Source organism: Aethalodelphis obliquidens, unplaced genomic scaffold (genome assembly GCF_003676395.1).
Source record: "Aethalodelphis obliquidens isolate GAN/ISIS:26980383/991018 unplaced genomic scaffold, ASM367639v1 scaffold34, whole genome shotgun sequence".
Taxonomy (NCBI): domain Eukaryota; kingdom Metazoa; phylum Chordata; class Mammalia; order Artiodactyla; family Delphinidae; genus Aethalodelphis; species Aethalodelphis obliquidens.
In genome coordinates this window covers 20,379,641-20,407,139 of record NW_020837978.1, presented here as the reverse complement: position 1 = coordinate 20,407,139, position 27,499 = coordinate 20,379,641, and the positions used below count along the sequence as shown (strand labels likewise).

The 27,499-nt window shown below is 38.5% G+C and overlaps 1 protein-coding gene across 7 annotated transcripts in view; it reads right to left on the bottom strand.

Moving 5' to 3' along the window:
- CARMIL1 (capping protein regulator and myosin 1 linker 1) overlaps positions 1 to 27,499 on the bottom strand; it is a 315,566-nt gene that overhangs the window by 76,781 nt on the left and 211,286 nt on the right. For all 7 annotated transcript variants that reach the window (XR_003437580.1, XR_003437579.1, XM_027128538.1 and 4 more), the window contains exons 18-24: positions 21,616 to 21,697; positions 20,732 to 20,831; positions 20,577 to 20,631; positions 15,645 to 15,817; positions 14,001 to 14,069; positions 11,158 to 11,251; positions 4,313 to 4,411 (exon numbers count right to left, since the gene is read on the bottom strand). Coding sequence is in view for 5 of the 7 variants with exons in the window: in XM_027128538.1 (XP_026984339.1) it covers positions 4,313 to 4,411; positions 11,158 to 11,251; positions 14,001 to 14,069; positions 15,645 to 15,817; positions 20,577 to 20,631; positions 20,732 to 20,831; positions 21,616 to 21,697 (672 nt within the window). In the remaining 2 variants the exon portion in view is untranslated. The remainder of the gene's footprint in view (positions 1 to 4,312; positions 4,412 to 11,157; positions 11,252 to 14,000; positions 14,070 to 15,644; positions 15,818 to 20,576; positions 20,632 to 20,731; positions 20,832 to 21,615; positions 21,698 to 27,499) is intronic.

Here is a 27,499-nt window from a genome sequence, read left to right as displayed (position 1 = left end):
ATCAATTCTGGGCCTGTCTTTGTAAATAAAGTTTTATTGGAACAGCCACACTCACTCATGAAGATATTGTCTATGGCTGCTTTTGCTCTACAATAGCACAGCTGAGTAGTTGCAACAGAGACCATACAGGCTGTAAAGCCTATTTACTGTTTGGTTTTTTATAGAAGAAGTTTGCTAACTCTTGATTAAGAGGGTTTATAAGATGGAAAAGAAGCGATCAAAAGCAGAGGTGGAATGTTGAGTCATGTGAAGGTCAGAGGTGGAGTGTCGTCATGTGAAGGTCTTTCCTAAACAAAGACCAGAGACAAAAACAAATATGTGAACAATTATGAGACTGCGATGTTTCACTGAAACATATTTTAATCCCTCAGTGTCACCCAGGAATGATGACTGGCTATGCGGTTGGCAGAAGTAGTCACAGAGGGTCTATTCTTTCTGTGTTCCTATTTCTGGAAACTTCAATAAGAAGTTTCAATAAGAAGGAGATAAATCTCTCCTAAGGTGACTGAAACAATTAAAGTCTGAAAACTGCTAATCATCATGTCCTAAGAAATCCCTAAAGCAAAAAGGTGGCAGTATACCTACTACATAATGACTCAAATAATTCAGAATGATTTATTCACCCATGCAGAATGAAATATCTGTATATGCCTCCTGTGTATAATTTCCTCTTGATTGAGAAGACGAAACCTACTTTTAAGAATTAGCATTAAAGGTTGTGGCAGTAATTTTTTTGGATGAGCAAAACCCCTGTAAAGGAGGAAAAAAGTTAAAAGGATATTGTATTAAGAAAAGCCTGCATTATGGTAGCTCATAAAGGAACCCAAGGCAAAGGTTCAATGTAAGATTTTAGCACTCTCATTGTTTTTAATGTTAAACACTAAAACCAGGAAATAACAGTAAACCATAAAGTACTAAAGGTTCATATTGGTCTGCTGCAGGAAAACAATTTAGATTTTTTAAGGCACTGGTAAGGTCAAAATAATGTTTTCCTTCTCAAAACTCCCTGTTACTTCACTAATACTCATAATTACTGTTTTTCTTTTTCTCAACACATATCGCTTTACTTTTCCTTATATAAATAATACATGCTTACTGTAAAGCATTCAAACAATACTGTGAAGTATAAGAGAATAAAAATTACCTAATCACAGCACCTGAGAGAACGATCATTAACATTTTGGTGAACACTTTTCACAAATCTCTATGTATATCTATGCAGTCATCCATATAATTTTACCTACTTAAATATTACACGCAACTCATTTATTATGGACGTCATTCCTTCATTCTCTTTTAAGAAAAAACAACAACAAAAAATTAAAATGACACTCCATCCCAAAGCAGTAAAATACATATTCTTTTCAAGAGCACATGGAACGTGCTCCAGGATAGATCACACGCTGGGCCACAAAACAATTCTCAATATATTTAAGAAGATTGAAATCATACCAAGCATCTTTTCTGATCAGTATAAGACTAGAAATCAACTACAAGAAAAAAAGTGCAAAACCACAAACACGTGGAGGCTAAACAATATGCAACTAAACAACCAATGGATCACTGAAGAAGTCAAAGAGGAAATCAAAAAACACCTGTAGACAAATGAAAATGGAAACACAATGATCCAAAATCTACGGGACGCAGCAAAAGCAGTTCTAAGAGGGATGTTTATAGCAATACAAGCCTATCCTGGGAAATAAGAACAATCTCAAATAAATAACATAACTCTGCACCTAAAGGAACTCAAAAAAGGAGAACAAACAAAACCAAAGTTAGTAGAAGGAAAGAAATCCTAAAGATCAGAGCGGAAATAAAAGAAATAGAGACTAAAAAAAAAAAAAAAGAAAAGATTAATGAAGCTAAGAGCTGGTTCTTTGAAAATATCAACAAAACTGATAAACCTTTAGCCAGACTAATCAAGGAAAAAGAGAGAGAGGGCTCAAATAAATAAATCAGAAATGAAAGAAGTTACAAGTGACATTACAGAAATACAAACAATAAGAGATTACTACAAATATACACCAATAAAATGAACAACCTAGAAGAAATAAATTCCTAGAAACATACAATCTCCCATGACTGAATCAGTAAGAAATAAAAAATATGAATAGACCAATTACCAGTAATGAAATGAAATCAGTAATAAAAAAAAAAATTCCCAACAAACAGAAGTCCAGGACCAGATGGCTTCACAGGTGAATTCTACCAAATACTGAGAGAAGACTTAACACTTACCCTTCTCAAAGTATACCAAAAAATTGAAGAGGAAGAAACACTTCCAAAGTCATTCTATGAGATGAGTGTTACCCTGATACCAAAACCAGACACCACAAAAAATTAAAGTGACATCTGCCCAAGGTAAGAAAATAGAACAAACCATACAAAATGGTCTCAAATGACAAAACTTTCCCTACCAGTCAGTTCCTCTCAATCTGCTGAAATAAACATTTTTGAAAACCCTGTTTTAATTCTTTTGGTGGCTTCCATTTTAACTTTAAATAGATTTACATCTGTATTTTTTATTTATGAATTATAGAATATAGATTATTCCATGAAACAAGAAGTAAAAATTTAGTATACTTATACTACCACTCACCTTTCTCCCTCTTCAACTCTGAATTTTAATTAGTTTCATTACTTTTACATTAAAATTTCCAACATGTAAATTTTTTAGTGTAGCAATAATTAGGTGTTCCCTTCCTGTCTAAGTTGATATTAAAATTTTAAGTCCACTAAAATGCAGGTAAAGAATTATGATTATGGGATTCATAGAGAAAGAAATGTAATCCTGTATCTTTTAATTCTGCAGCTCAAAGCAGATTTTCCCAAAGTGGCAACTTTTTAAAGCTTTCTTTCAGCTCTTATAACTTCTATGATTTCGTTTCTGGTTCAGTTTCTTATTTATACCTCGTATTGTATACTTTCTTGTTTTTCTTTGTTACGCTGGAGAATTTCCTCAAAAAGCCTTTTTTCATATGGAATATTGGGGGTAAAATTTCTGGGTCCATGTCTGAGTACAGTTTTAGTCTGCCCTCGCATCTGTTTGATAAAATGACTAGATATAGAATTCTTGGTCCAAAACAAATCCCCCTCTGAACCTCATTTGTTTCTAGCAATTGAGATTGAGGCTAAGAATTGGTTCCAGTTCCCTTGTAAGATAGCCTGTTTATTCTGTCTGGAACTCTTTAAGATGTTTTTTCTTTATTCTCAGTGTTCTGACGAGGTGTGGGCCTTTACCCATTCATCCATATCAATTTCAGTAGGTCAACCCCAAGATTCATATGAAATGCTTTTCTATTATTTTCTCTTTTTTAACTTTTTCTATTATTCTTTTTAAATTTCAAGGTTCCTATTAGAAGGCTATTGGTCACTTTTAATCTCTTCATGATTCTGACTTACTTTTCTCTCATATATTTTATCTGTCTTTTTACTGCATGTTTTAAGATTTTCTCTTGTTTTCTACCAGAGAAACAGCTTAATTTGTGCCCTATTGGTTAATTTAAATCTATATCACAGTTTTCATATTTTCAACTGTTAAGCATTGTTTCTTATTCTCTGATTATTCTTTTTCATAGCAGCTCATTCCTATTTTATGGATATAATATTGTCTCAATTCCTTCTGAACTTACTTATTACAATATTTTTTTAAAGTCCTCTGCCATACTCTGAATTATCTGAGCTCAGTTCTTTGGTTTATCTTCTTCTTTCTTTGACATCCTATAGGTTTTCCTCAAATATCTTATGTTCCTTGGTTTTGGTTAACATTTTTGGAGGAAAACATTCCATACTTTTTTTATTCTAAAGTTGGGTAGAGAGAAGAGGAATGAAGTAAAAAACAGTTTAGTTTCTCTTCAGCACTTGTGTTAATTAACATTCAACAAATTCTTAATTATTCAGAAGAATAATTCTTAACAAATTCTTAATTATTCAGAAGAATCTGGGAATTTGTTTCCTACTCATAGAAGTGAGAGCGAGTAGAAGAAAAAGAATAGGATGTATCCAAAGTAGCAAATTTGATTACCCTCAGACTTTTATCATCTGTAATCCAGGGTTCCTAATAGTTGTATATAAATCTAAGATACACCTTACTGACAATCTTAAAAGGCAGAAATCATCAACAATGAAAAATGCATATTTAGCATTTCTAAACTCTACTTAACACTTGTTGTCATTTTCAGAAACAGGTTCTTACTGCCCCATTGGGAATGATTCAAACGATAAAAATCCTTGGTCCCTGGTTCTTTAAAGGGTCAGTTCAGCATGTGTAGGAGGAGGAACTGTCACTGGGAGAAGACTGGCACCTTCTTACCTGCTGCGTGGTGCTGGTGACAATGCCCTGCTGTAGGCGGTAGGCCTGCTCTTGAAGGTATTTTCTAGTCTCGTGATTCCGGAGCAGATAGTTTTCTATCTGGAAATTAAGCACATGTCTCTCTCAAGAACACATTTCGACTCAGCAGAGAGTAAAATCATAAGTGCAACAGCCAGTTGCTAAACTGAAGACCCAAGCGACTAATTCACACATCCTGCCAGGGCCTTGACCCCACAAAACGTATGAGATGGGGAAACTGGCTATTGTCGTAATGCATTACGGGTGTTTTTAGTTAGAAATTTCACTCGCAGGTAACCAGGGTAATTTTTATGTGACTCAGTAGTTGACAAAGATGAGCAAGTGTTTAATTGCCTGCAGGGTTAGAGACCCCTTTTAGTGACTTCTCATCACTTTCCTGTACACGATCGCAATCTTTCTCTCTCACAAATTTTTAACCACTAAACAGTTCAGAAGCTAAATAAATACCCCTACAGTGTATGGATGGTCCTTTCTGAACCCCTTGGCCTTATCCACCAGCACTCAGAAAATTCTTTATTTTAAGGGAAAAAAGGAGAAAATAGGTACAAAATTGGAAGGATACAGGCTGGTACAACTCAAAACCATATACCAATTTCCTTAATCCACCAGGTTTACATGTTTTCTCAAAAACAGGAATGCTTTTAGCAAAATTACCAAAAATAAGAAAATGGATTTCTACAGAAAATGAGAAATCTTGAAGTTGCTTGACAATCTATATTTTTATACATAGACAATGTTTTATGAAAAATTCAAACATACAAATGATAACTAGATTGAAATGAAGTATTGAAGAAGAACAATATACAATGGATATATAATACATTGAAAAATGTAAACTATTGATTATAATGAATACCTATTAATGTGTTTTTTTAAAGAATGATTGAGATGATTAAGTATGCCATCTATTTTTTTTCAGTTGTTGTTTTTATTTGTTTTCATAATGCAACTTAACCATTTGGCTTCTAATTTGTCACTACAGTTCCCTGGTTAAGAATTTCTAGTAACTGTGAGGCTTTCAGGATTATTACATTTTCATTTTCATTTTGCATATGCTAAAATGACTACTACTTAATGCCAATTAGGAATAATTAAAATATAGGCTATAATTATTATCATCCTTGGAAACCATAAAGCAGAACAAAATGTACCATTCTACTAAACATAAATGAAGATATTATAAAAAAAGATCCCTGAAATGAAGCATCATTAAAGTGACACATTAATACCATGACATTATATTACATTAATTTTCTCTTGCTGCTTTCCAAGAAGTCATCTCTTTCCAAGGTGACATTACCATCAAGGTAGAATGTCTTTGCTAAAAAAAGATTCTGCCTAAAATATGACAGGCACACTGCCACTCAGCTTTGGGTGATTTTGTTTTGTTCTTCTACATTTGGCCTCGTTAAGCCCTGGCCATGGGCCAGTTCTGAGAGCAGCTCGTTTATTCAGGAGGCTCAGCTCACACACAGGCAGTGCACCCAAGGCTGGCCCATGCGCTTCCAGGCCTTCCCCAGGTGCACCAACAGTGCTTCACAGACTGAGCCCGGAGGGAATATTTTAGAAAAAAAAATAAAATTCAAAGCTCATTTCTAAAAGCTAGTGCAAGGGGAAGGAAGAAAAACAATGCTTAAGTGTCTTTCATAACGGTGAAAGTTATTTGCTGAAAGTATTTGCATCTGGAAAGTTTACAAGGTAAACTTTCCTTCTGTGCACCATTAGAGACCAAGACAGAGAACCAGGACAGGACACGGGCCTGACTCAGGTCAAAAGGAAAGAAGAAGAGCCAAAAGTGTCATTAATCACATTTGCCAGTACCCCTGGGCAGCAGTGACCTGGGAGACAGTCTACAGTCAGTCAGACATCTTCAGTCTCATTGCTGAAAATAGCAGCAGCACAGAGGGCAAAAAAATTCTGTTTTAATAAAGGAATCTTATATTTAAAAAAAATAAAGATTGAGTATAGAATCACAATATTGTTTTTCAGTAGAGTAAAATTAAAGAGCCATAATTCTTCCAGAGGACAGTTCTGTTAAAATGAAAACTTGAGGGGCTTCCCTGGTGGCACAGTAGTTGAGAGTCCGCCTGCCGATGCAGGGGACACGGGTTCGTGCCCCGGTCCGGGAAGATCCCACATGCCGCAGAGCGGCTGGGCCTGTGAGCCATGGCCGCTGAGCCTCCGCGTCCGGAGCCTGTGCTCCACAACGGGAGAGGCCACAACAGTGAGCAGGCCCGTGTACCGCAAAAAAAAAAAAAAAAAAAAGAAAGAAAAAAGAAAACTTGAATATATAAGAGCATAGTTAAATACTATAGCGAAAAAAAAACAATAAATATGAGCTTTAAAGTCACCAATTTTCATTTAAAAAAGACACAACTTTTATAATTAATATATTTGTATACTCTGCATTTGCTCTTTGTTTCTTCTTTTAACCTCCCCTCTTTTTCTGCCTTCTCTGGTTTTAAGTATTGTATATGATTGCACTTTTCTCTCCTTCCTTAGAATATTAAGTATACTTCTTTATAAATATTTTAGTGGTTTCCCTAGTGTCTGCAATATACATTTACAATTCATCCAACTCCTCTTTCAAATAACACTGCAGTTGTCCCTTGAACAAACAGGTTTGAACTGCACAGGTCTGCTTATAAGTGGATATTTTTCAGTAGTAAATACTACAGCATACATGGTCCATGGTTGGTTGAATCCATGGATGAAGACAAGAAGGGCCAACTATAAGGTATACTCAGATTAAGCCCCATGCTGTCCACGGGTCAACTGTATACCGTTTCACAAATAGTGCAGGTACAGGTACATTATAAGGGAATATCACCAATTTCTCCCTTTCACCCCTTGTAACACTGCTGTCTTAGAAAGTATTTCTTCTTTATTTTTGAAGGAAAATATTGCTAGATACAGAATTCTAAGCTGCTGGGTTTTGGGGGTTTTTTTTCAACACTTTAAATAAATATTTCACTCTACTTTCTTCCTGCTTGCATGCTTTGTGACTCAAAGTCTGATGTAATTCTTACCCTTATTTCTCAATATGTAAGGTATATTTTTCCTCTGGCTTCCTTCAAGATTTTCTCTGTCTTTGATTTTCTGCAGTTTGAATATGATATGCCTACACATCATTTTTTTTTTGCGGGGGAGGCGGTATTTATCCTGCTTGGTGTTCTCTGAGATCCCTGGATCTGTGGTTTGATGTCTGTCATTAATTTTGGAAAACTGTCAGTCATTATTACTTCAGACATTTCTTCTGTTCTTTTCTCTTTCTTCTCCTTCTGGTATTCCCATTACCAGGATGTTCAATGTTTTGTAATTGCCCCATAGTTCTGGGATCTTCTGTTCTTTTTTCCCCCTTTTCTTTTTCTCCTCTTTGCATTTCAATCTGGGAAGTTTCTACTGACATATCTTCAAGGTCAATGATTCCTTCCTCAGCTGTGTCCAGTCCACTGATGAGCTCATAAAAGGCATTTTTTTGCTTGTTACAGCATTTCTGATCTCTAGCATTCCCTTTTGATTTGTTTAGAGTTCCTGTCTCTCTGCTTTTATTACCTATCTGTTCTTGCTTTTTTTGTTGTTTTTTTTAACTTTTTCCATTAGAGCCCTTAACATATTTGATCACAGTTATTTTAAATTACCTGTCTGATAATTCTAAAATCTGTGTCATATCTGAGTCCAGTTCTGATGTTTGTCTCTTCATACTGTGTTTTTTCTTGTATTTTAGCTTGCCTTGTAATTTTTTGTTGAAAGCCAGATATCATGTAGCTAGTAATAGGAACTGAGGTAATCATTCTTTTAATGTGAGGCTTTTATGTTCATCTGGCTAGAAGCTGAGTTGTGTTGAAAGTCTGCTGTAACTGTATATGCCAGTTAATTTCTTCTATTGACCTTGTTTATGTCTCCCCTGCTGTTTTGGGGTTTCCCTAGAAATGCCTCCTTAAATAAAATGTCTTACAGCTTTGCTTAGTTGTAATTCAGTGTTATTATAATTGATTTGTGATGGAAGTATAATACAGAGGGGAAGCATTCTATAATCATGTGATTAAATTTAGGCTTTTTTTTTTTTTTTTTTTTTTTTTAAACCAGGCCTGAGTCCCTGGACTGTGACCTTCAGAAGTGTTTCTTGGTCTTTTTTGTTTTCCTCCCTTATGTGCAACAGGAAGGCTGGAAGGGCTGCAGTGGTCTAACTGTCTTCTACTAGGTCAGATAAGGCTCTGGTAGAATAGTTTCTCTTGAGGGTAGGCCTTTGTTATGGAGAACAGCATGCTCTGAGTGTATTTCAAAATGGTTACTTTTTCCCTTCCCCCTGCCAGAAACAGGAGTGAATTATCCTCCTCCAATCTTCACTGTGATAACTTGGGTTCCTGTAACTAAAACCCATGCAAAGGTCAGGGCCTCCCTAAGACTAAGCACCTAGGAGTATTTAGCTTCTTTTTTTTTTTTTTTTTTAAGCTCTTAAACTAGTCCACACTAAGCCTCCAGCAATTCATCAATTACTGTTTAAGCATTCCTCTGAGTTACCAGCTCCATTAGCTTCTGCCCCTGGTAAGCTTTGATTCTCTGTGATTCTCTGTATTACCATCTCTCCAGTTTCCAGGGTGACAGTTTGCCTTGTAACCTCAATTCTCTGGCAGACCTAAGAAAAGTCACTGATTTTCTGTTTGTTAAGCTTTTTTTTTTTTCTTGTTGTGAGGATGGCAATGATGACTTCCAAACTCTTTACATGTCTAATCTGAAACCAGAAAACTTGTTTCTGTAGAATATGTCTTTTGTTATACGCTGACTAATATCCTTTAGGAAAGTGTAAAGATATCGAACATTTGTATATTGCTTTACCGTCTACAAACTGCTTTTCACATATACCACCTCATTTGATCCTCATGGACACCTTAGGTAAATTACTTAATCACTCTGTCCTTCAGTTTTCTTATCTGTAAAATGAGCATATAATAGAACCTACCTCATGGGTTTGTTTTAAAGATGACAGATGTTAATTTATGTAAATCATTTAAAATAGTGTCAGGCACCCAATATAAACTATATGCTAAGTGTCAGCTAAATACAGTTATTGTGTAGCTTTATTTTTTATGTAGATGGAGAAACTAAAGTTCAGAAAAATTAAATACATACTGAATTTACAACGCTGGGAAGAGTTTGATTTAGTCAGATCTTCTGAATCCAAACCTTAGATGGTTTCTTTTGCTACACCACAGCTTCCTCTCCCCTCCACTCCCAACCTTACTCCCTTTAATTCACTGAATGTCTAAAGAACATCCAAGCATGCATGCCAGGTACTGCGCTAGCTTCTGAGAATAAAACAAGATGAAAAATATAGGCTCTGCCTTCAAAGAGCTCACAGTCGCTGGGAGAAAGAAAAAAAAAAAAGAGGCAGGTAACTTAAAACAATGTCACAAGGCCAGTGACGGAGAGAACCACAGGAAATTGTGAGAAGACCACCTACCTAGCAGGGAAAAGGGACTCCAAGAAGTCTTCCTGGGTGAACTGACCCTTGATTTCAATCTCAACAGATATGCACAGTTGTGGGGAAAGCACGAGTATCATCTAGAGTCCAGCAGTGATTCTCAAATGTTACAATCATCAGGACAACTCAGAAAAACACAGATGGCTAAGTCCCACCCCAGTTTCTGAGGCCCAAGAATGTGCATTTCTAACAAGTTCCCTGAGGTAGAGCAAAACAAAGACTAAGGGTTGGTAAGAGATGAAATTGGCGGTGAATAGGAGGCAGATCCTGGGCAGAAATTCATGATAAGTTAAGGAGATGAGGCTTTATCCTAAAAGCCACCAGGAGGAATGGATTGAACGTTTTAGTCTGATCAACTTCACCATGAAGGAAGATGGCTATTTTTGACTGCAGCATGGAAAACAGACAAGAGGATGTAATCATCCTGGTGAGAGAGGATGAGGTTTGAATAAAGGCATCTGTTATAGGAATAGAGGGAAGGAGAGTTAATGAAGAGATTTATGCGCTAGAATCAGTAAACTTGGTGACTGATTGGCTACAGAAGATATAGAGGGAAAAAAGTCAAGCTTAGGAGATTGGACAGAGGGTGGTACCACCAGATGAAAGAGCAAAGAGGGAAGAAAGATTTAGAAGATTTCCCAAATAACATCATAATAAAGGTGGAGCAGGCTTCCTCAGATGGGAAATATTTGAGCACATCTAAAAGTAGAGAAAAAGGTAGCCGTAACCATAGAACGAGAAGGATGAAGATATGAAAGAGCGAGGGAATGACTCACAGGGCAAGTTGCCAGCACAGGGCAGAGATGTTGGGGTCAAAGGCACTGAAGATGGCTGGGCTTTGAAGGGGAAGGTACCCATCGTCCTCTGGGGTTGCCAGAAAGGAGGTGGGCATGGGTGTGGATTCAGACCCATTTATAGACAAAGGTGGTAAAGCGAGATCTCAGTAATGCCCTAAATTTCTCGATGAAGAAGGAAGGGAAGGCTCTAGCTGTTGAGGATGAAGGGGATGAAGGTTGTGCTAGCTGTCATTCACTTGTACACGTTCTCCAATGGACGAAGAGGGAGGTATCCATGCCTAAGTCTGGCACGTTGATGCTGTAAGAATGTTATTTTACTCCATTTAAATTTCATGACAAGTTCTAGTCTTTATTTTATTCCTCCCCCAGTCATGCATTATGCCAGTCATGATCCTAAGAATACAAGCTAATGTGAAAAAAGCTTTGTAAAAGACAAAGCACTGTTCGTATGTTCAGAATGTATTATTCACACAATTCCACTCGAATGTGAATTTATTATAATTAAGTTACTGATCCTTCAATACCTTCTGCAGAGCCTCTTCTGTTTTTTCAGGGTTTGTTTTTAAGGCTTGAGAAGCATCATACATAGGAATTGGCATAAATCTCAACGTGTAGTTCCTAGAAAAAGGAGAAAATGGTATGTTTATTTGAAAATAACTTCCTATTATCTTAATTCAGCACCCTTTTAAAATCTGAAAAGAGCTGCCAGAGTGTCTTAGAAAATTCTAAACTACCGGACCATCTTAGGCCCCTCGACTGCAGGTAGGTGGTCCCACCACCCGTGCGACACCACAAGTGACCTCGTCGATTCACGCTGTCTACAAAACCTACACAACTTGAAGGAATCTGGTTTTGTTGTTCTGCTTTCAGTTTTCAGTTACAGTAAGGACAGGATTTTCAAATTGGAACTGGAGAGATGGTCTGAGAGAAAGGCTGGGAAAAAAGTCCAGCATCAACTTGCTACTTGGATTTTAGTCACCGACAGATCTGAAGGTAACTTGATTACCACAGTGACAACGTGACAGACAGACCCGGAACAGTAGAGGAAAACCCCAAAATAGAACCAAAACATTTGCTCGCCAAGCCAAGGATGTGAGCATCCACAAAAACCATCTGTTCAGGCTCTGGGTTCCTTTAAATAACCAAGTCCAAGACCAGTGACTGTCTTTAGAAAACCTTCCTGCTGGCTCAACAACCTGACCTCTGCAGGGCCTGGCAGTGGGCACCCCAGATCAGCCCGAGTGCCCCAGGCTCTAGACACCAAGTAAAGCAACTGTGGAACTCTGGGTCTATGTAATACCTCACACGGCTGTTGCCCGGCTGATGAGACACAAGAATGCAAGGGTGAGTCATTTTTGCGTGAGAACTCTAGATCCGCACTCTGGCCTGTGTTCCTGAACTTGCTACAAAGTGCTGTGTGTCTGGATGAACACTCACACCTGCTCCCCTACCACAAACTCTAGACCTGGAGATGCCTCCTCTCTCCCAACCAAAATGCATCTGTTTCTACAAGACACTCAGGAAGGATGACCCTGTGGGCCACGTGTTGGCAACCGGCACCTAGGCATCCCACAGCTGGCTTGTTTCAGGTCTCTCAACAACAAGCAGCATTCATGGTGTAACTCTTATGGACAGTCAGATGGCTTCTACTGGAAGAATAAATTAACAACTAATTCCTAAAATAGGTACTAATAATGAAGAAATAATAAAGAAAATAAACAGTCATCTTAATAAAAGCAGCCAATCTGGATGGTTACCTAATGGGAAAAAAACAACAACTGTTCTTCATCCAGTCCGACTGACAAGATGGCTTAAAGTAAAATAATCAGCAAAGACAAGGCTGTTATTTCTATAACTTTAATTTTTACCTTAGCTTTGTTTGAGCAAAATTGCTTTTGTTTGACTTAAGAGGAACCAGCCAACTGAAATTAACAGATAATACGTCTCTTTTCGCAGCCTTGAAGCTTTTCTTTTCCCTCATCCACTTTTCATCATGCTCCAGACCAGTGCGGTTTATTTAAACCAAATGTGATTTCACACCACTGGCATCTTGTAGCACAGAGTACATAACAGACTGTGATCAGGGAGTTCTACTTTCAATCTGGAAATGTGGAGTGTTGAGGCTGCATCCTCTTGGCTTCTCACAAAGACCTGCCTGGGCTGGCAGTCTGCAACATCATTAGAGTGGCAGCTGTGCTGTGAGCACCCAAATGCAGCAATCTGTAAATATATGTTTCCATTCAAAGGTTTTGTGTGCAATAGGTGTAATTACAGGAGGTTCTGCAGTCACAGAAGTCTCCCGGGAGAAGTGGCCATGATGACTGATGGCATAAGCCGCCTTATCCATGTTTAGCGATGGCTGGTGGTGGCAGCAACTTTGACTTCCTGGCTAAAGGAGAACCACGGGATTTAGAACTGAAGCCACTTAGAGATGATTTACTGTCATTTCTCACTTTATAAAAGAAAAATTCATCAATGAGGTGAAATGATCATAGGCTCAAGATCATAGGCTTATTGGTGACAGAGCTGGGGACTGAATGGAGGGCTCCTAATTCCAGGTCTAGGCTTTTATCCAGGTCATCATGTTGGGCATGACAGCTCCACCTGAGGGGCCGTGCATGCAGGAAAACACAGAATAATGAGCACCCCCTCCCCCTCCTAAAAGGCCCAACTTCTATGCTACTGGCCCCTAATTTCCCTCCTACATTTTGTAACCTCTCGTTTTTAATGCTATAAATCTGCTTTGATCATTTCTACCATTAGAATACAATAGGAGGATTGAAAAGCTCAGAAAGAACCAGATTTCTAGCATTTTTTTCAGCCACGTTTGTATTCTTCTTTCCTCATTTAGTTTACTGGGAAAGTAAATTTGACAATAAATAATAGTTGCAGACTTTAGTTACGAAGGTAATTTTAAAAAAGCCTTTTACAGGAATGAGACCAGTGAGCCCTGGCCTTGCCACTTCCTCAATTTCATTTTTATTTTCTGGACCTCAGCTTTCTTCTCACCACTGGATTCAGAGTTGTCATCCTGGGCAAAAAAAGTGAGAGCCAGTGGAAGGAGATTTAAAACCACAAGGAGAAAGAAGCAAGGTGACCGCTGTGTAGCACCCTCCACCCCACCCCCCTGCAACCATGATCTTGTGTGTTCTGTGGAATAAGCATCTCTGCTCTCATTTTATAGATGAAGAAACTCACAGAAGAGGAAAGTCAACGTCTTCCCAGGTCCCATGGCTGGTTAGCAGGAGACTAATCAGACCCAGATCTTCTGATTCCCAATCTACTGCTACTTGTATTACCCCACAGAGACACAAACACCATTGGTTCTTTTCTATTTTTCTAGACAGAAGTCCTAAGTCAAACTTACTTTTCCATAGCAACAGCTATATCTTGAAAGCCTTGGGCAGTAATGTTGTTCTTGTCCCATATAACAGTCCTGTTTGGAAACCAAATCACATAAATGATCAGATACTTAAGAATGGAGGAAATGATTCTCCCATTGCAGATAAATCTCTTATAGGCAACACTGTCTAGGTATTTTAGTACAATGAGCAAGGAATAATGTTCAGCTTTGTTTCAAACAAAGCAAGGATGAGCATTTCCCCCAACATTAGATTCCAAAGCCATTCTCTGCTCAAGTACTATGAAAAAAACCATACTTAAAAGCAACAGCACACACATTAACTTACCACTAAGTCACCTAATGCTCTGCTAGCCAGAAAGCCCTATTTCCCTGATATTCTCCCAACATATTCTCCAAACAGCATTCTAGTAGTCAAGTCTGAGGCTGAAGTGATTTATACAAGAGGCTAAACAGTCTCATGTCCAACAGAAAGAATTCCAGATACTGAGACTTTTTTCTCTTCTAAACAACTAGAGGGACAAAGTGGTCATATTTTCTGACATTTCATCGCTGCCCTGACGTGATATGATCAGCAGTCCCAGCAACTGAGTTCGCTCTGCTGATAAACCTCAGTTACTCTAGGAGGTGGTTTACTTTCTAAATACAAAATCTATTTTGGAAGAAAAGTACGACTTTCCTTTCAGAATGTGAATACTTCGGAAGTATTGTAGGATTTGTCAATTCACCTGACACATGAAATGCCTTTTATTTGTCTGAACGCTCCCAGGCTCACAACCTCTGATTGCTTTCTTTCTCTTCCTAACCTCAACGACCTTCTTCACGTACACACTGACCTTCAAAGAAACTGCGGCAGATTTTCGCTTTTGCCTTCAGTTTAGACGGAAGGTGCGGGCTCTGCCTTGCACTGGGAAGCAAGGGAAACAGCCAGAAAGAGCCCTCGAGGAGCAGCGTGAATTATTAACTCTTCCTTCACCAGACTGCCGGGCTAGGTAGCAACTGGGTCTCTCTGAACGATGGCTGGTAAACGTGGTTACCAGATAACTAGTCCCTAAGAGAAGTGGTTACTGCATAGCTCATCCTTAAGAAAAGCCATGCTTGGGAAGCACTACGGATGAAAAGCACTGAACAGAAGAGTTAGCATCCAGTACAAACTTGCCTTTGACACAGTGGACTTCATGGATCCCTTGGGTTTTAGGTCTTTATGTCGCAGGAGTGGGAAGGGAAGATAAGACGCTGGGCTCACAACCAAGTACAGGGAAGCCCCTGGTGTTATTCCTCCAGTCTTCCCAGCTCTGCCCCCAATCCCCTCCTCTGCTGCCCCCTGCCTTTCCGGACACATCAGTCAGCTGCCAATGCTGCTGTGAAATGGAAACTGCAATGGTTCTCAGCCGGGTTTACCTCATAGTGGAAATCTTTAAGACAGCAGTTTGAAGGAATGACTGTGTCTAAATTTGGGAACACCCTCCTCCATATTTTGAAAAAAGACTTGAAGCTGTCGCTTCTGCTCCCCGGCTGGTCGCCTGGGAAACTCAGGCCTCACACGAACACAGCCGCCCCCCCCCCCAGTGGTTGCTGGGTCAGACCCTCTTCCAGACCTCCCTTTGAACCAGCATCCACTCCTCGGGGCCGAGGGCCCGGCCTGCGTACCTGAGCTTGGTGTTGATCTGCAGCGCTTTGGCCAGCATCTTTGCCCCCATGTCCCCCATGCCATTCCCACTGATGTCCACTGTGGTCAGGGAGGTGTTGCTTCCCAGGGCATTGATGATGATGGTGACCTCGTTCTTGAGTTTCGAGTCAGCCAGGGACAAGGACTGCAGAGGCTGTGGAGGGAACACCAGGCAGCGCTCACACAGTGTTGTCAGAGCTGCTGCCGCTCGCTGGGACCCACTTCATGGAGAACCATCAGGGGAGGGACCCACCGCACAAACACAAAGTGCCTCATTTGGAAACTTCTGGCCAAAAGACACTGATGAATGGGACCTGAAGGTTCTGGACCCTTGGAGTCAAACATGAAGAGCTTGTGTCTTAATGTTGAATATCAGCCACCTCTCTTCTAAGGGAAGCTGTGGAAAGATACCCAGAGTGGCGGATGCCAGCTCTTCTGAAGTGGAGGATGGGAGGAAAGAAATAAAAATACTACACAGAAACGTCTGCACTTCAGTATGGCAACACTATCCCTTGACCCATCTTATTTCTATGCAAGGTAGAAGGACGTCTTAAAATACTAGTAGAGGAATACTAGTACTAAATTACTAGAAGTAGTAAATGCAAAATAAAACCCAGCCAAGATCAATAATAACTGACATTTATTGAACACTTAACCACTATTTAAGCTTTTTACATATATTTACTCATTTAATCCTCCCAGTAACCCAATACTTAGGTATTATTATATTAGGTATTGTTATCCCTACTTCTCAAGTAAGAAACAAAAGGTTAAGTGATTCAACCAAGGTCACACAGAAAGTAGCTGAACAGGAACCGGACAGACTGGTTACAGATTTTGTGTTTTCAGCTCCTACACAACATTGCCCTTATTGGCTTATCCTAGATCTTTTTGATCCTCACTCCTAGCTTTGTCTTATAAGATCCAATCAAAAGACACACTTACAATTTAAAAACAAAAAGTCAAATGTGTGTGACCTTTTCATTACTGTAAGCTGTGTGGTGAACCCAAGCCAATCCACTCACTGTCTATTTAAACCAGAGACTGAGAGCCCTCTGCCTGGAGGCATGTTTTGTTTGGCCTACAGAGTATCTGACCAAAAAAAAAAAAAAAAAAAAAAAAAAGAATGGGCTCCCTACTTACACCCAGCTCACAAGTGTTTATGTCACCTTCCTAGCCCTGTGGGTATTTAAATTGCAATCCCTGATTACAGCCATAACTGAATTAATGAGGTGGTGCGAATTCCAGGACTTAAGCCAAGGTTGCTCTAAAAGTCAGAACTAAGACTTCTCCAGGGGATTTGGATGCCTTCTGGGTTGCCTGCGGTGGTCTACACTGGCCCAGCCGTATTCAACAACTGTACATGCTAACTCCATGAGCAGTTCGGACATTACAGGAGATGGATGCTGGAAGCAGCTTCTAGGATCATCTATGACCAGGTTCCACGGTGGCCCGTGGGACTGGGGTTCTTGAGATGTGCCTAGGTGGTCTGTAGGACCCCCGCACAAATCGTGGGGTGTATTCGTGTCCACTTAACCACTGAACACGGACTTCTAATAGAACACCTGTTCCAGGCACATCTGCCAAAAGGCTCAGGAGGCAGAATGAGAGTGTTGACAGTTTCAAGACTCGTATGTCCACAAACTGGCATTATGCATTTGGTTCTACTTTTCCCGAGTGATTGTCCTTATTGTCCAAATTTGACCATGTTTTCTAAACGTAATACATCTATGGTAAAATCAAAAGGTAATATTATATAAATTAGAATCAAATTTCTTAAGGTTAAATGGCATAGTAAGTGCTAAGTCAATTAAAACCTCAGCCCAAAAGCCTGCGTAATCTTAGACTCAGGCAGGTTTAGGGAGGGAGCTTCAATTTTCTTAAGAGTCTACGTTCCAGTAGATAGAAAAAAAAACTAAACGAAAAATGCTTCAGACTCAGGAAACTTCACGTTTTAAATGAAAACATAAGCAATGCTGCTTTAATAAAAAGCTGTAATCGCATCTCCCATCATTTCAATAAGCTCTATTCAATGCCTACAAAAATGACACATTACAGCTTCTTCCTCATATTGGAAAACTGGCAAGTCTCCAAGCTGGAGAGCACCAATTCCAGTACTATATTCAAACCCTAATACACCCCAGTCAACACTTAAAAGTAATAGGCAGAGCCATTAATGCGAACAGAACAGCCGGAATTGCATGCATATTTATAAGGTCATCCCTTCCTGATTTACTGCACTTCCAGGTAACATTACTATTTGAAATCTTACTATTCCTGTTCATAGCTGAACACGCCTAATCTGACAATCTGTCTCCTTGCTACAGGGACTCCCAGGACAAACACATACTGTTGTATTGTTCACAACACAGGTTTGTATGTAATACTTCAGAACAAGAGTCCCTGTCATCTTGGCCCCTCAGTGTTACCGTCCCTCGAATCTGGGAGCAGCAGCCTGACAGCCACTGTCTAGAGCTGAAGGTGACACGGGAGCCCGTGCGTCTAGGTTGTCCAAGTGAACATACTGTGCAATATCGGGAGAATAAAGTATTCCACACACTGTCTAAGAATAAGCTCTACAGACACAAGGTCAGAATGTAAAAAGCAAAGAGTTTTCTTTTTATATGTAGAAACCTTTAAAAAAATAAAACCGAAAAATGAGCCCAATGGCGCCAGTTATGGGTGGAATTTTTATAGTCACAAGACTGAACTCCTAATCATTTTAAATAGTTTTGCACATTACTGATTCAGAAGTAGAAAAAGGATAAAAAGAATGTAATTACTTATTGAAAAAGCCACCTACTTTTCTGTGACATGAACATAAAAGGCTTTTCACTGTACATTATTAGCGGCAACTTTTCAAATTTATAACAGAGTTCACATTTTTGTAGCAGACTTTACCATCTGCGAATATGTTTTTAGGTGTACTTTAAATATCAAGATTATCTTTGAGTAAGAGACTTTGAAAATTATAGGAACAGAGTTTGAAGACCCTCATGTAATAAGCAAAACATGAAATTAAGAAATATATTTTTCATAACATATAAATTTTCCTGAAATATGTGCTAAGGAACAAATATTTGGGAATGATTATTAAATATGATTCTGCAGGGCTTCCCTGGTGGCGCAGTGGTTGAGAGTCCGCCTGCCCATGAAGGGGACGCGGGTTCGTGCCCCGGTCCGGGAAGATCCCACATGCCGCAGAGCGGCTGGGCCCGTGAGCCATGGCCGCTGAGCCTCCGCGTCCGGAGCCTGTGCTCCGCAACAGGAGAGGCCACAACAGTGAGAGGCCCGTGTACCGCAAAAAAAAAAAATAAAATATATATATATATATATATATATGATTCTGCAATACTGGCTTCCCCAACCTTTTAAAACTGGGCCAGTACTAGGAAATCAAAATCTCAAATACAGCAGGGTGGTATAAAGTCAAATTAAATATGTAAAACAAACTGCATGATTCTGAAAAGTGTAAATTACATTCTAATTATGCCTCTAACTTTAATAACCCAGTATAAGAGTACAAAATATGGGGTTTATTAGCAAATGAGGACAAAGAGAAGTATCTGAATTCATTAAATAATAATGAGTTTCATTTCTAGTCCACAGGTTGGAAATTATATCCACACAATGAAGCGGCAGGACAACAGAATTTTCTCCTGCCCTCCAGGTCAGAGCTCCACAAAGAGATGTGGGCAAGGGTAAGCAAGGAAAAGTACCAGTCTCCATCTCTCCTGACCGCATGGCTTCCTCCAAAAGTTTAGCTTACAGTTATAGTAGAATTTGCTATAACCCTGTGTGAATTCAAAATGGGAAATGATACTTTTTGCTTTTAAAGATTTTTTTTTTGATGTGGACCATTTTTAAAGTCTTTATTGAATATGTTACAATATTGCTTCTGTTTTATGTTTTGGTTTTTTGGCCGCGAGGCATGTGGGATCTTAGTTTCCCCACCAGGGATTGAACCTGCACCCCCTGCACTGGAAGGCAATGTCTTAACCACTGGACTGCCAGGGAAGTCCCGAAATGATACTTTTTTTAAATGTGACATATCTCACATGATTAATACAGGAAATCACTCTTATAACCTACAAAAGTAGCTATCACCAAACATGAATAATGTGAATCTTCATTATACAAATTGATTTGGATTTTAGGAACCATAAAAGCTCTTCGGTGGCTGAATAGGACTAAGATAGGAAAGGGACAAAATCTTAAAGAGCATTAGTAAAATATAAGATGTGATGCACCAGGTTTAAATGAAAGGAATTAATGGTAGAGCGCTTCTCACTTTGTCCATAAAATATCTTCCTTTATCCTAATGCATTTCTAAGGGCAGCCAAATAGGATACTATGTGAAATTAAATTTCTTTACCCTGAACCGAGTCTTAGCCAGGAACAACTACAGGGAATTAAAATAGAAGAAGGATTATTAGAGTTCTAGACACAATTTAAGATGGGGGACAACTTTCTTAGTCTCTTGTAATTCTGCATAATTACTAGATGAAATTCAAATTAGCAACATGATGCTTCTCAACATGATAGAAGGTTATAAAGTCAACTAGAGAGTAAAAATTCACACTTGCAGATTAGTGTATTAGCTGAAGCTAGGAAGTAGTAAGGCTTACTAAAAGATGGGCTTAGGAGTCAATGTATACGTCTTTTCATCTATTAGTTACAATCTTCCTTTAATTAGTGATAAGCTGAATAAAGTGAAAGTAGGTAAATTTTAAGTACTCTCTAAAACTGTACTAAAGCATAAATATTTATTGCACTTAAAAACAATAACAATAGAAAATGTATACAGAGATAAAATTATCTGAAAGCATATCTGCATTAACCCAGCAGACATAATTCGTAAGAACAGCAACAAACGGCAGATTTTAGGCAAGAGTGTTAAAAGTAATACTCACTGATTCTTCATCTTGAATCATCTGTACTAAGTTGTCCAACACAGGTGTCAGATTTCTAAAGAGATTTTAAAGATGTGGACAGTGGAATCAAATCAAAAGCTTTCAGGAGGCTGGTTATTTTCATCATTGTCATATAAAAAATGCAAAACTCTTACTTGGATTTCATATTATTAAAATTTTTGCCTAACGCCAGGTGTTGTATGGATCTGTTTTTACTGAGCCACACTATTAGGGTAGATAGGTCAGATTCTAAACCTGGAAAGAATCAGAGTAAATGGAGAATCAACACACATGTGGATAAATAAATTCTCAGGTGCAGCACAATTAAACAAAGGTGCAAGGCAGTGGATGACTTTCTGTACTGTCCTGAGAGTCCTGAGATGCTAATCCTTTTTCCCCCAACCCCCCACCAAAGGTACTCTGTGTCCTCTTATTTCACAGGGATAAACTCATTCTCCACAAAGACTTACCTAAACCTCTTATGCAATCAGTGGCTAAATAAAGTCAACAAGGAATGGGGAGGCATGACAGCAGAAAATTTCATCTCTCCCCATCCCTTTGTGAAAGAAGATTCTGACATACTGTTCACTGGGAGGTAACCGCAGTTAAAGTTGTCTATGCAAATTCATACTGCATTCTTGTCTGTGCAAGTTCATACGCACATGTTAATGTAACCAGTAGAAATAAAGCTAATGAAACAAGTTTCTGAATAAATAAACAAGACCTCAATTTTATTACCACTAAGCATGCAAAAGGTTGGACTCAGATCTTTATCAATGTATTGATGACAAGTTTTTTTTTGTTTGGTCTGAATTGTTTTACTGCATAGACTTTTCATTTTTGGCCATGGAAAAATCTTAGTAAGACTCTGGCACAGAATTATTCCATAAATAAACTCTGTTAAATTAAAAGGTCCTCTAGTCAAGAAGTGAAATAATTTTATTAAGGTGTCATCTAGATTGGGCTAGAAGATTATTTTCCCTTTACCAACTTGCTTCAAATAACATTTCTATGTTTTCTTCTCTGATTTCTGACTTACCATTATCGGAGATGTCTAGGCTGGTGATGTTGTGGATTTCGGCGATGCAGCCTTCTAATACCTGCGCACCTCCAGATCTCAGCTAGAGAAACACAAACCAAACAGGTAAAGTGATCACTGGAGGGGTAAAGCCAAAAAAATGAAAAATAGGAGATATAGTCTCAAACTTAGCACCAAAGAAAAAGTGAAAACTTATCAACTCCAAAAAAGCTATCATCAGTGTAAAAAGCTAATCACTAGTCATTATATGGTTTCCCATCTCACGTAAGTCTGAAAATCATTAGAAAAAGAATCAGAAGACAGAGGCCACTCCCCATCACCATTGCCAAGATGGTCTCCGTCAACACACAAGAATTTTCTTCATTTCTGACTTTTGGAAAGCTAACAAATCCCTTTTATACATTAGAAACTGCTACTATTTTATTTGATTATTACAGATTTCAAGGTATAACTCTCCACCATGTAGCAGCAAAACAACCAAAGGAGACAGTAAAGACCTATAAAACCCTTTTCATCTTTTCCCATAAAACCAAAAGCATATTTTACAGAGGTCAGAGTATTTTTGTTTTCCGTTCAGCAACTATCTGAGTTCCTACTATGTGTAAAACACTGTGCAGGATGCAGTTTCCCAAGCTGTGGCCCTTTGTTCAGTAAACTTACGATCTAATAAGGGAAAAGAAATTCATTTATTGGGAACCTACCATGTGCCAAGGAACATGGTAGTTTCTCTATTCACTTAAGAAAATCTAAATTTATGTAAAAATTCTACACCAAATTGATAATACTTTCTACTTGTTCAAGTTTTGATGTAAACATTTAAAGAATCCTTATTTCACTATTTTAGATGAAATATGTCTGCGGTACTCTGGACCAAACCCTGCCAATTTCCCTGGCTGCTTACATGTTAAGTAGAATTTTGCACAGATCTTTGGAATTGCTTTATTCAGGAGTATTTCAGCTGGAGTGTTTAAATTCAGTCCTTTCTACTTTTTCAGGTAACAGCAGGTCACGGTGACGTGCCTGATGTGAACTCTGACGGGGAGGGTCACACAGAGGCAGACCTCCCCAGGAGGCTGGTCTACACGCTTCAGGGAAACCAAGGCCAACCAACTCCACAGCTGCAGGGCTACGAATCCAGTGTGTGGAGCTATGGCCATTTTTATTATATTTTTGCCAAAGTACTGGTTTATGATTGGCTGTAAATTTAAAAACAACAACCAGGTTCTTCACAAATAGATTTGAGAAACACTGTTCCAGGTCACAGTTCGTTAATATCTGAAGAAGTGAATGTTATATGTAGACTACGTCAACATTAAAGCAAGAAATAATTTAGGCAAACACTTCCAAGGAATATAATTTGATTTTCAGCGCGTGAAAAAAATTATGCTTTTGAGAAGACAAACGTTAAGTTTTTACAATTTCATTATTTGCTGTTAGTGATTTCTCTGTTGAGAAGTCAAATTTCTACACAAAATCTCTACTTCTTATTAAAATGTATAGTAAAAATAGTCCATTTGCAAAAATGGAAAATAAAGGTGAGATTTCAGTGCTCAATTCTGTTTATTTTACAAATACTCCTGACTTGATACTTGTAGCATATACTAACATTTTCCAATACTAAAAAATGTCAACATACCCTAATTTATTGATTCAAAAAGTACTTACACAATGGCCAAGCTAAGGAAAGCCCAAGGAGAAAAAACGAAAAATGTTAAGTAAGCAGAATAAGAACAGAGAAGTAGACGTCTATCAACACACGATGTAAAAAGGCAGAGTCAGAAAAAACACTTCAACTAAAATAAACTCCCAAAACAAAAATCCAAAACTTAAATAAGAAAATAACTGACCTTCAGTCACAAGAACATTGGATTGAACTCACAGGTTATTAGATGCCTAAAATTCCCCCAAAGCTTAAGGCTTTCCCAAAACAGTAAAAGCTTTCCCATTACTGTAAATGAAAATCCTTTTAAACAAATTTGCATAATTAGAGGCTGTGTCTGCATGTATGCATGTGAAACTGGTTTTAAATGACCCTCATTTGGATCCCACAACCAGCATTATTTAAAAAGAATGCAAGATCAAAGAGGAGTAAATGTGACTGAATCACTCAATACTTTTTGAAATGTTAAAAATACAATCACATTTCTTTCAAGAGAGAAGTGTGGTCTCACTCAAGGAAGGTGGAATATTTCAGCTGTTACTCATAGTTCTAAGTGAATAGATCTATCTAATACAAAAACACCCATAATGGGTACAGAAACAAGGAAACTATAATCTAGAGAACTTTTAATGATTCATTTTCCTTCCTCAAGAGCACTGGCCATTTAAAAAGAGGTGGCAAATATTACAGGTTTAAATATAAAATGACCTCCCTATTTATCACTTGTCCTCTATAGGGGTTCCATTTTTAATGAAAAAATAACTTCCATCCTGGGAAATTTTCTCACAGGAAACTGTGAATACTGTAAGATTCTCCAAGAACAGAAAATGGTTTGACGTGATCCAGTTCAACATATCCTCACTAGCAGGGTTTGATGCCAAAAGGTAATTTAGAACCCAAGAAAGATATATAATACAATTGACCCTTGAACACCTCTGGGGTGAGGGGAGTTAGGGGGGCCAACCCTCCACACAATCAGAAATCCAAGTATAACTTTACAGTTGGCCCTCAGTATCCGTGGTTCCTTCCCCACGTGCAGATTCAACCAACCACGATGTACTACTGTAGGAGGTATTTAGTGAAAAGAAATCCACGTGTAAGTGGGCCCATGCAGTTCAAACCTGTGTTGTTCACGGGTCAACTATATATATACTGTCATTTCCAAGAGAATGGAAATACTTGCATTTCCAAATAGTTGCATGCATTATATTGCTTATGTCCATCCTGTGGTGAAACATTTTCCATTTTGCATTCCACACCCAGCCTAATAGGAAAGTGATAGCAAGGGGTACAGCAATGATGATGCTCAACACACACACGCAAACCCGCCTTCTCACCTCAAAGCTGAATGACTATCAGATTGAGTGGAACTGTCTGAAAAGTTACTAGTGACTTGCTGCAATGTCCTACTTGTTACAAATTTTAATATCTGATGCTCTTTTCTCTACTCATCATCAAAGCACATTGCAATGAATATGGCATAATGTGCAGGTCAATTTCTCCTTAAAAGAACCAACTCCCACATCCAGACTGCAACAAATCCTCAGTTATGGCTAGCCTTTACGTCTTCTCTGAAGTATCAGAGATTTTCCTCTCTCACCTGGAAGGAGATCAAGCTTGAAGAATTCAGTCCCAGCACTGACTTATTCTTCCCTCGAAGTATGACTATGAAGTAATAAGATTTTTAAACACAAGCCAGGATGCATACACCCATTGCCTCCTTTCAGGCAGAGGGGTACATGGGGAGAATGCATATGAACGTCAACATCACTATCACCATACATAAAAGAGTTTTGAAACTCTTGTTTCTGAACTAACGTTGAGGACAAGGGAACACACACATTTCTCTGAACATCTGCACAGATGCTAAGTCCTTACGCTTTGAGAGTGAGTTGGGATCAGCCCCGGGCCATTCAGAGGGTAATGCTGTTTTGTGTCCAAAACCAGGTGTGCCTATAAATTGATGAGACTAATTATTCTTGAGAGATTTAACACAACTTTGAAGGTGATTTTTTTAAAAATAGTTTCATAAAGATAGTTACCCTAGGCTTGGCATTGTGCCAAATACTATCTCAGCAAACTATTACAGTCGGCCCTCTGTGAAATTTCAGTCCTAGGTTGGTTGAATAAGCAGATATAAAACCTGCAGATATGGAAGCCAACTGTATTTATTGTGCTCCACTATATCACATGGGGGACTTGAGCATCTGTGCATTTTGATATCTGTGGGAGCTCCCCGAACCCATCCCCGGCGGATACTGAGGGATGACTGTACAATCCCCATTCCACAGGTGAAAAATGAGGGCTGAAAGAAGGGAACCTCTTGGATTCCAAAGTGCCCACCCTTTGTTTGCTATGATACTCTCTTTCCTTCCATGACTACTTGGAGTCATTTTCTTATTCTTCTCAAAGAAAACTTTTCTGATACTAAAAGACCAAGAAAATGAAATGATAACATAATTAATGTGAAACAGGTAAGTTTTTTCTCTAAGTAGAGAAGTTATCTGTAAATGAAAGGTTAATTTCAGTACTGACTAGCTGAGCCCTCACAGAGCAAAAGATTACAGCCCCAAATTTTGGACTGAAGTTTCTAAATATCAAGGATGTTTGTGTTGTAGGAAAGCAACTCCACAATTTATAAATATCTGCAGGACACTTTTTTCTTTAATAGCATGAAGTGTGAATCTCTCTCATTCAAACTGATGAATGTGAAATGCCTCTTTCAGGGCAGTACTGAAGGATAACACACCAAGAAAGGTAAACGTGAAGAGTAAAGGAATCAGTAAATGGTAAGAACAAAATAATCTGCTTAAGGCAAGTTATTCTAAGTTTCCTGTCTAGACACTTTTAATTCCTGTTTCAAGGTTACAGTCTCTCTCCTCCAAATAAACTCAACCACGATTTTAGACGATGGTCGTTTACTTTCTATGACACCCATATAAACCTAATTTTAAAGTTAATCAGTGGAGAGCAGCTGTTTTATAATAAAATAAGTAATCTATTTATAAATATGAAAAAAATTTTCAACGTATTTCACATTTGTTCTCTGCTTCCATGGTTTGGGTAGACTATTGTACTTAGAGGTATCTGTAGGGGGCACTGAACTCATACAGTGCCCACATCTGAAACTCCCCAGTATTATACGACAGACATTTGACCTTTTAGGTCTGTCAGTCCCTCACCTTGAGTAAGCCACCCCTGTAGAAATGACTTCCCGAGATGATTATGGCATCAGGGTGAAGCTTCTTTCCCCCCAACCCACCACAGGTGGGGGCATTTATCTGATCATCAGTTTCTTTTTATTCATCATTAAGTGATGAATTCTTCCATGGTTTTGACTGGCATGATAATAAGAGTAAAGAAGGCTGTGTCTACTGTGGCTAACTAGAGAATGAACAGAAAAAAATCACATATGCATACTTTTAAACTTCCAAGTTAGTGAACGCTTTTTTCCAAGAGCATTACATAAATTCTGAAGCAATGAATGATTTAAGGAGTAGGAGTTAATACTCTAAGTGCCAAGCATTCTAAACAGAAAACACTGTAGCTTCTAGTACCTTTATAGGAAAGAGGTTTACTGTATCATGGAGATGAGCAAAGTGAAACCTAGTTAAACCTGGACATCTAGCTTTAAGAAGAAAAATGTCACAAGACACCTTAATTTACAAAAATTATTTTGTGTTTCATTAATTTTTATGAGCAGCAATACAATGTGTGACTTAATAAACGTGGTCACCAGTACTGTGCTTCAAGCTGTAAGATGGTGGAACATGGCACTAAGGTAGTATGAAGGGGTCCCCACCTCAGCAGTATCATTTTATCATATAATTCATAAATGAATGGCCAAAATGAAGTTGGAATTATCATCACAGTAATGGTCAATCCTACCATCAGAATTTGATCTGGATTCCTGCTTTATTAAGAAAAATTATAAAGGAAAAAGTCCACTAGCATTTGATGGATCCACATGAAACTGCCAATAGTCCGCCATTTTTTTCTTCCATTTGTGTAAAATATTTTTTTAACATCTTTATTGGAGCATAATTGCTTTACAATGGTGTGTTAGTTTCTGCTTTATAACAAAGTGAATCAGCTATACATATACATATATCCCCATATCCCCTCCCTCTTGCGTCTCCCTCCCACCCTCCCTACCCCACCCCTCTAGGTGGTCACAAAGCACCGAGCTGATCTCCCTGTGCTATGCGGCTGCTTCCCACTAGC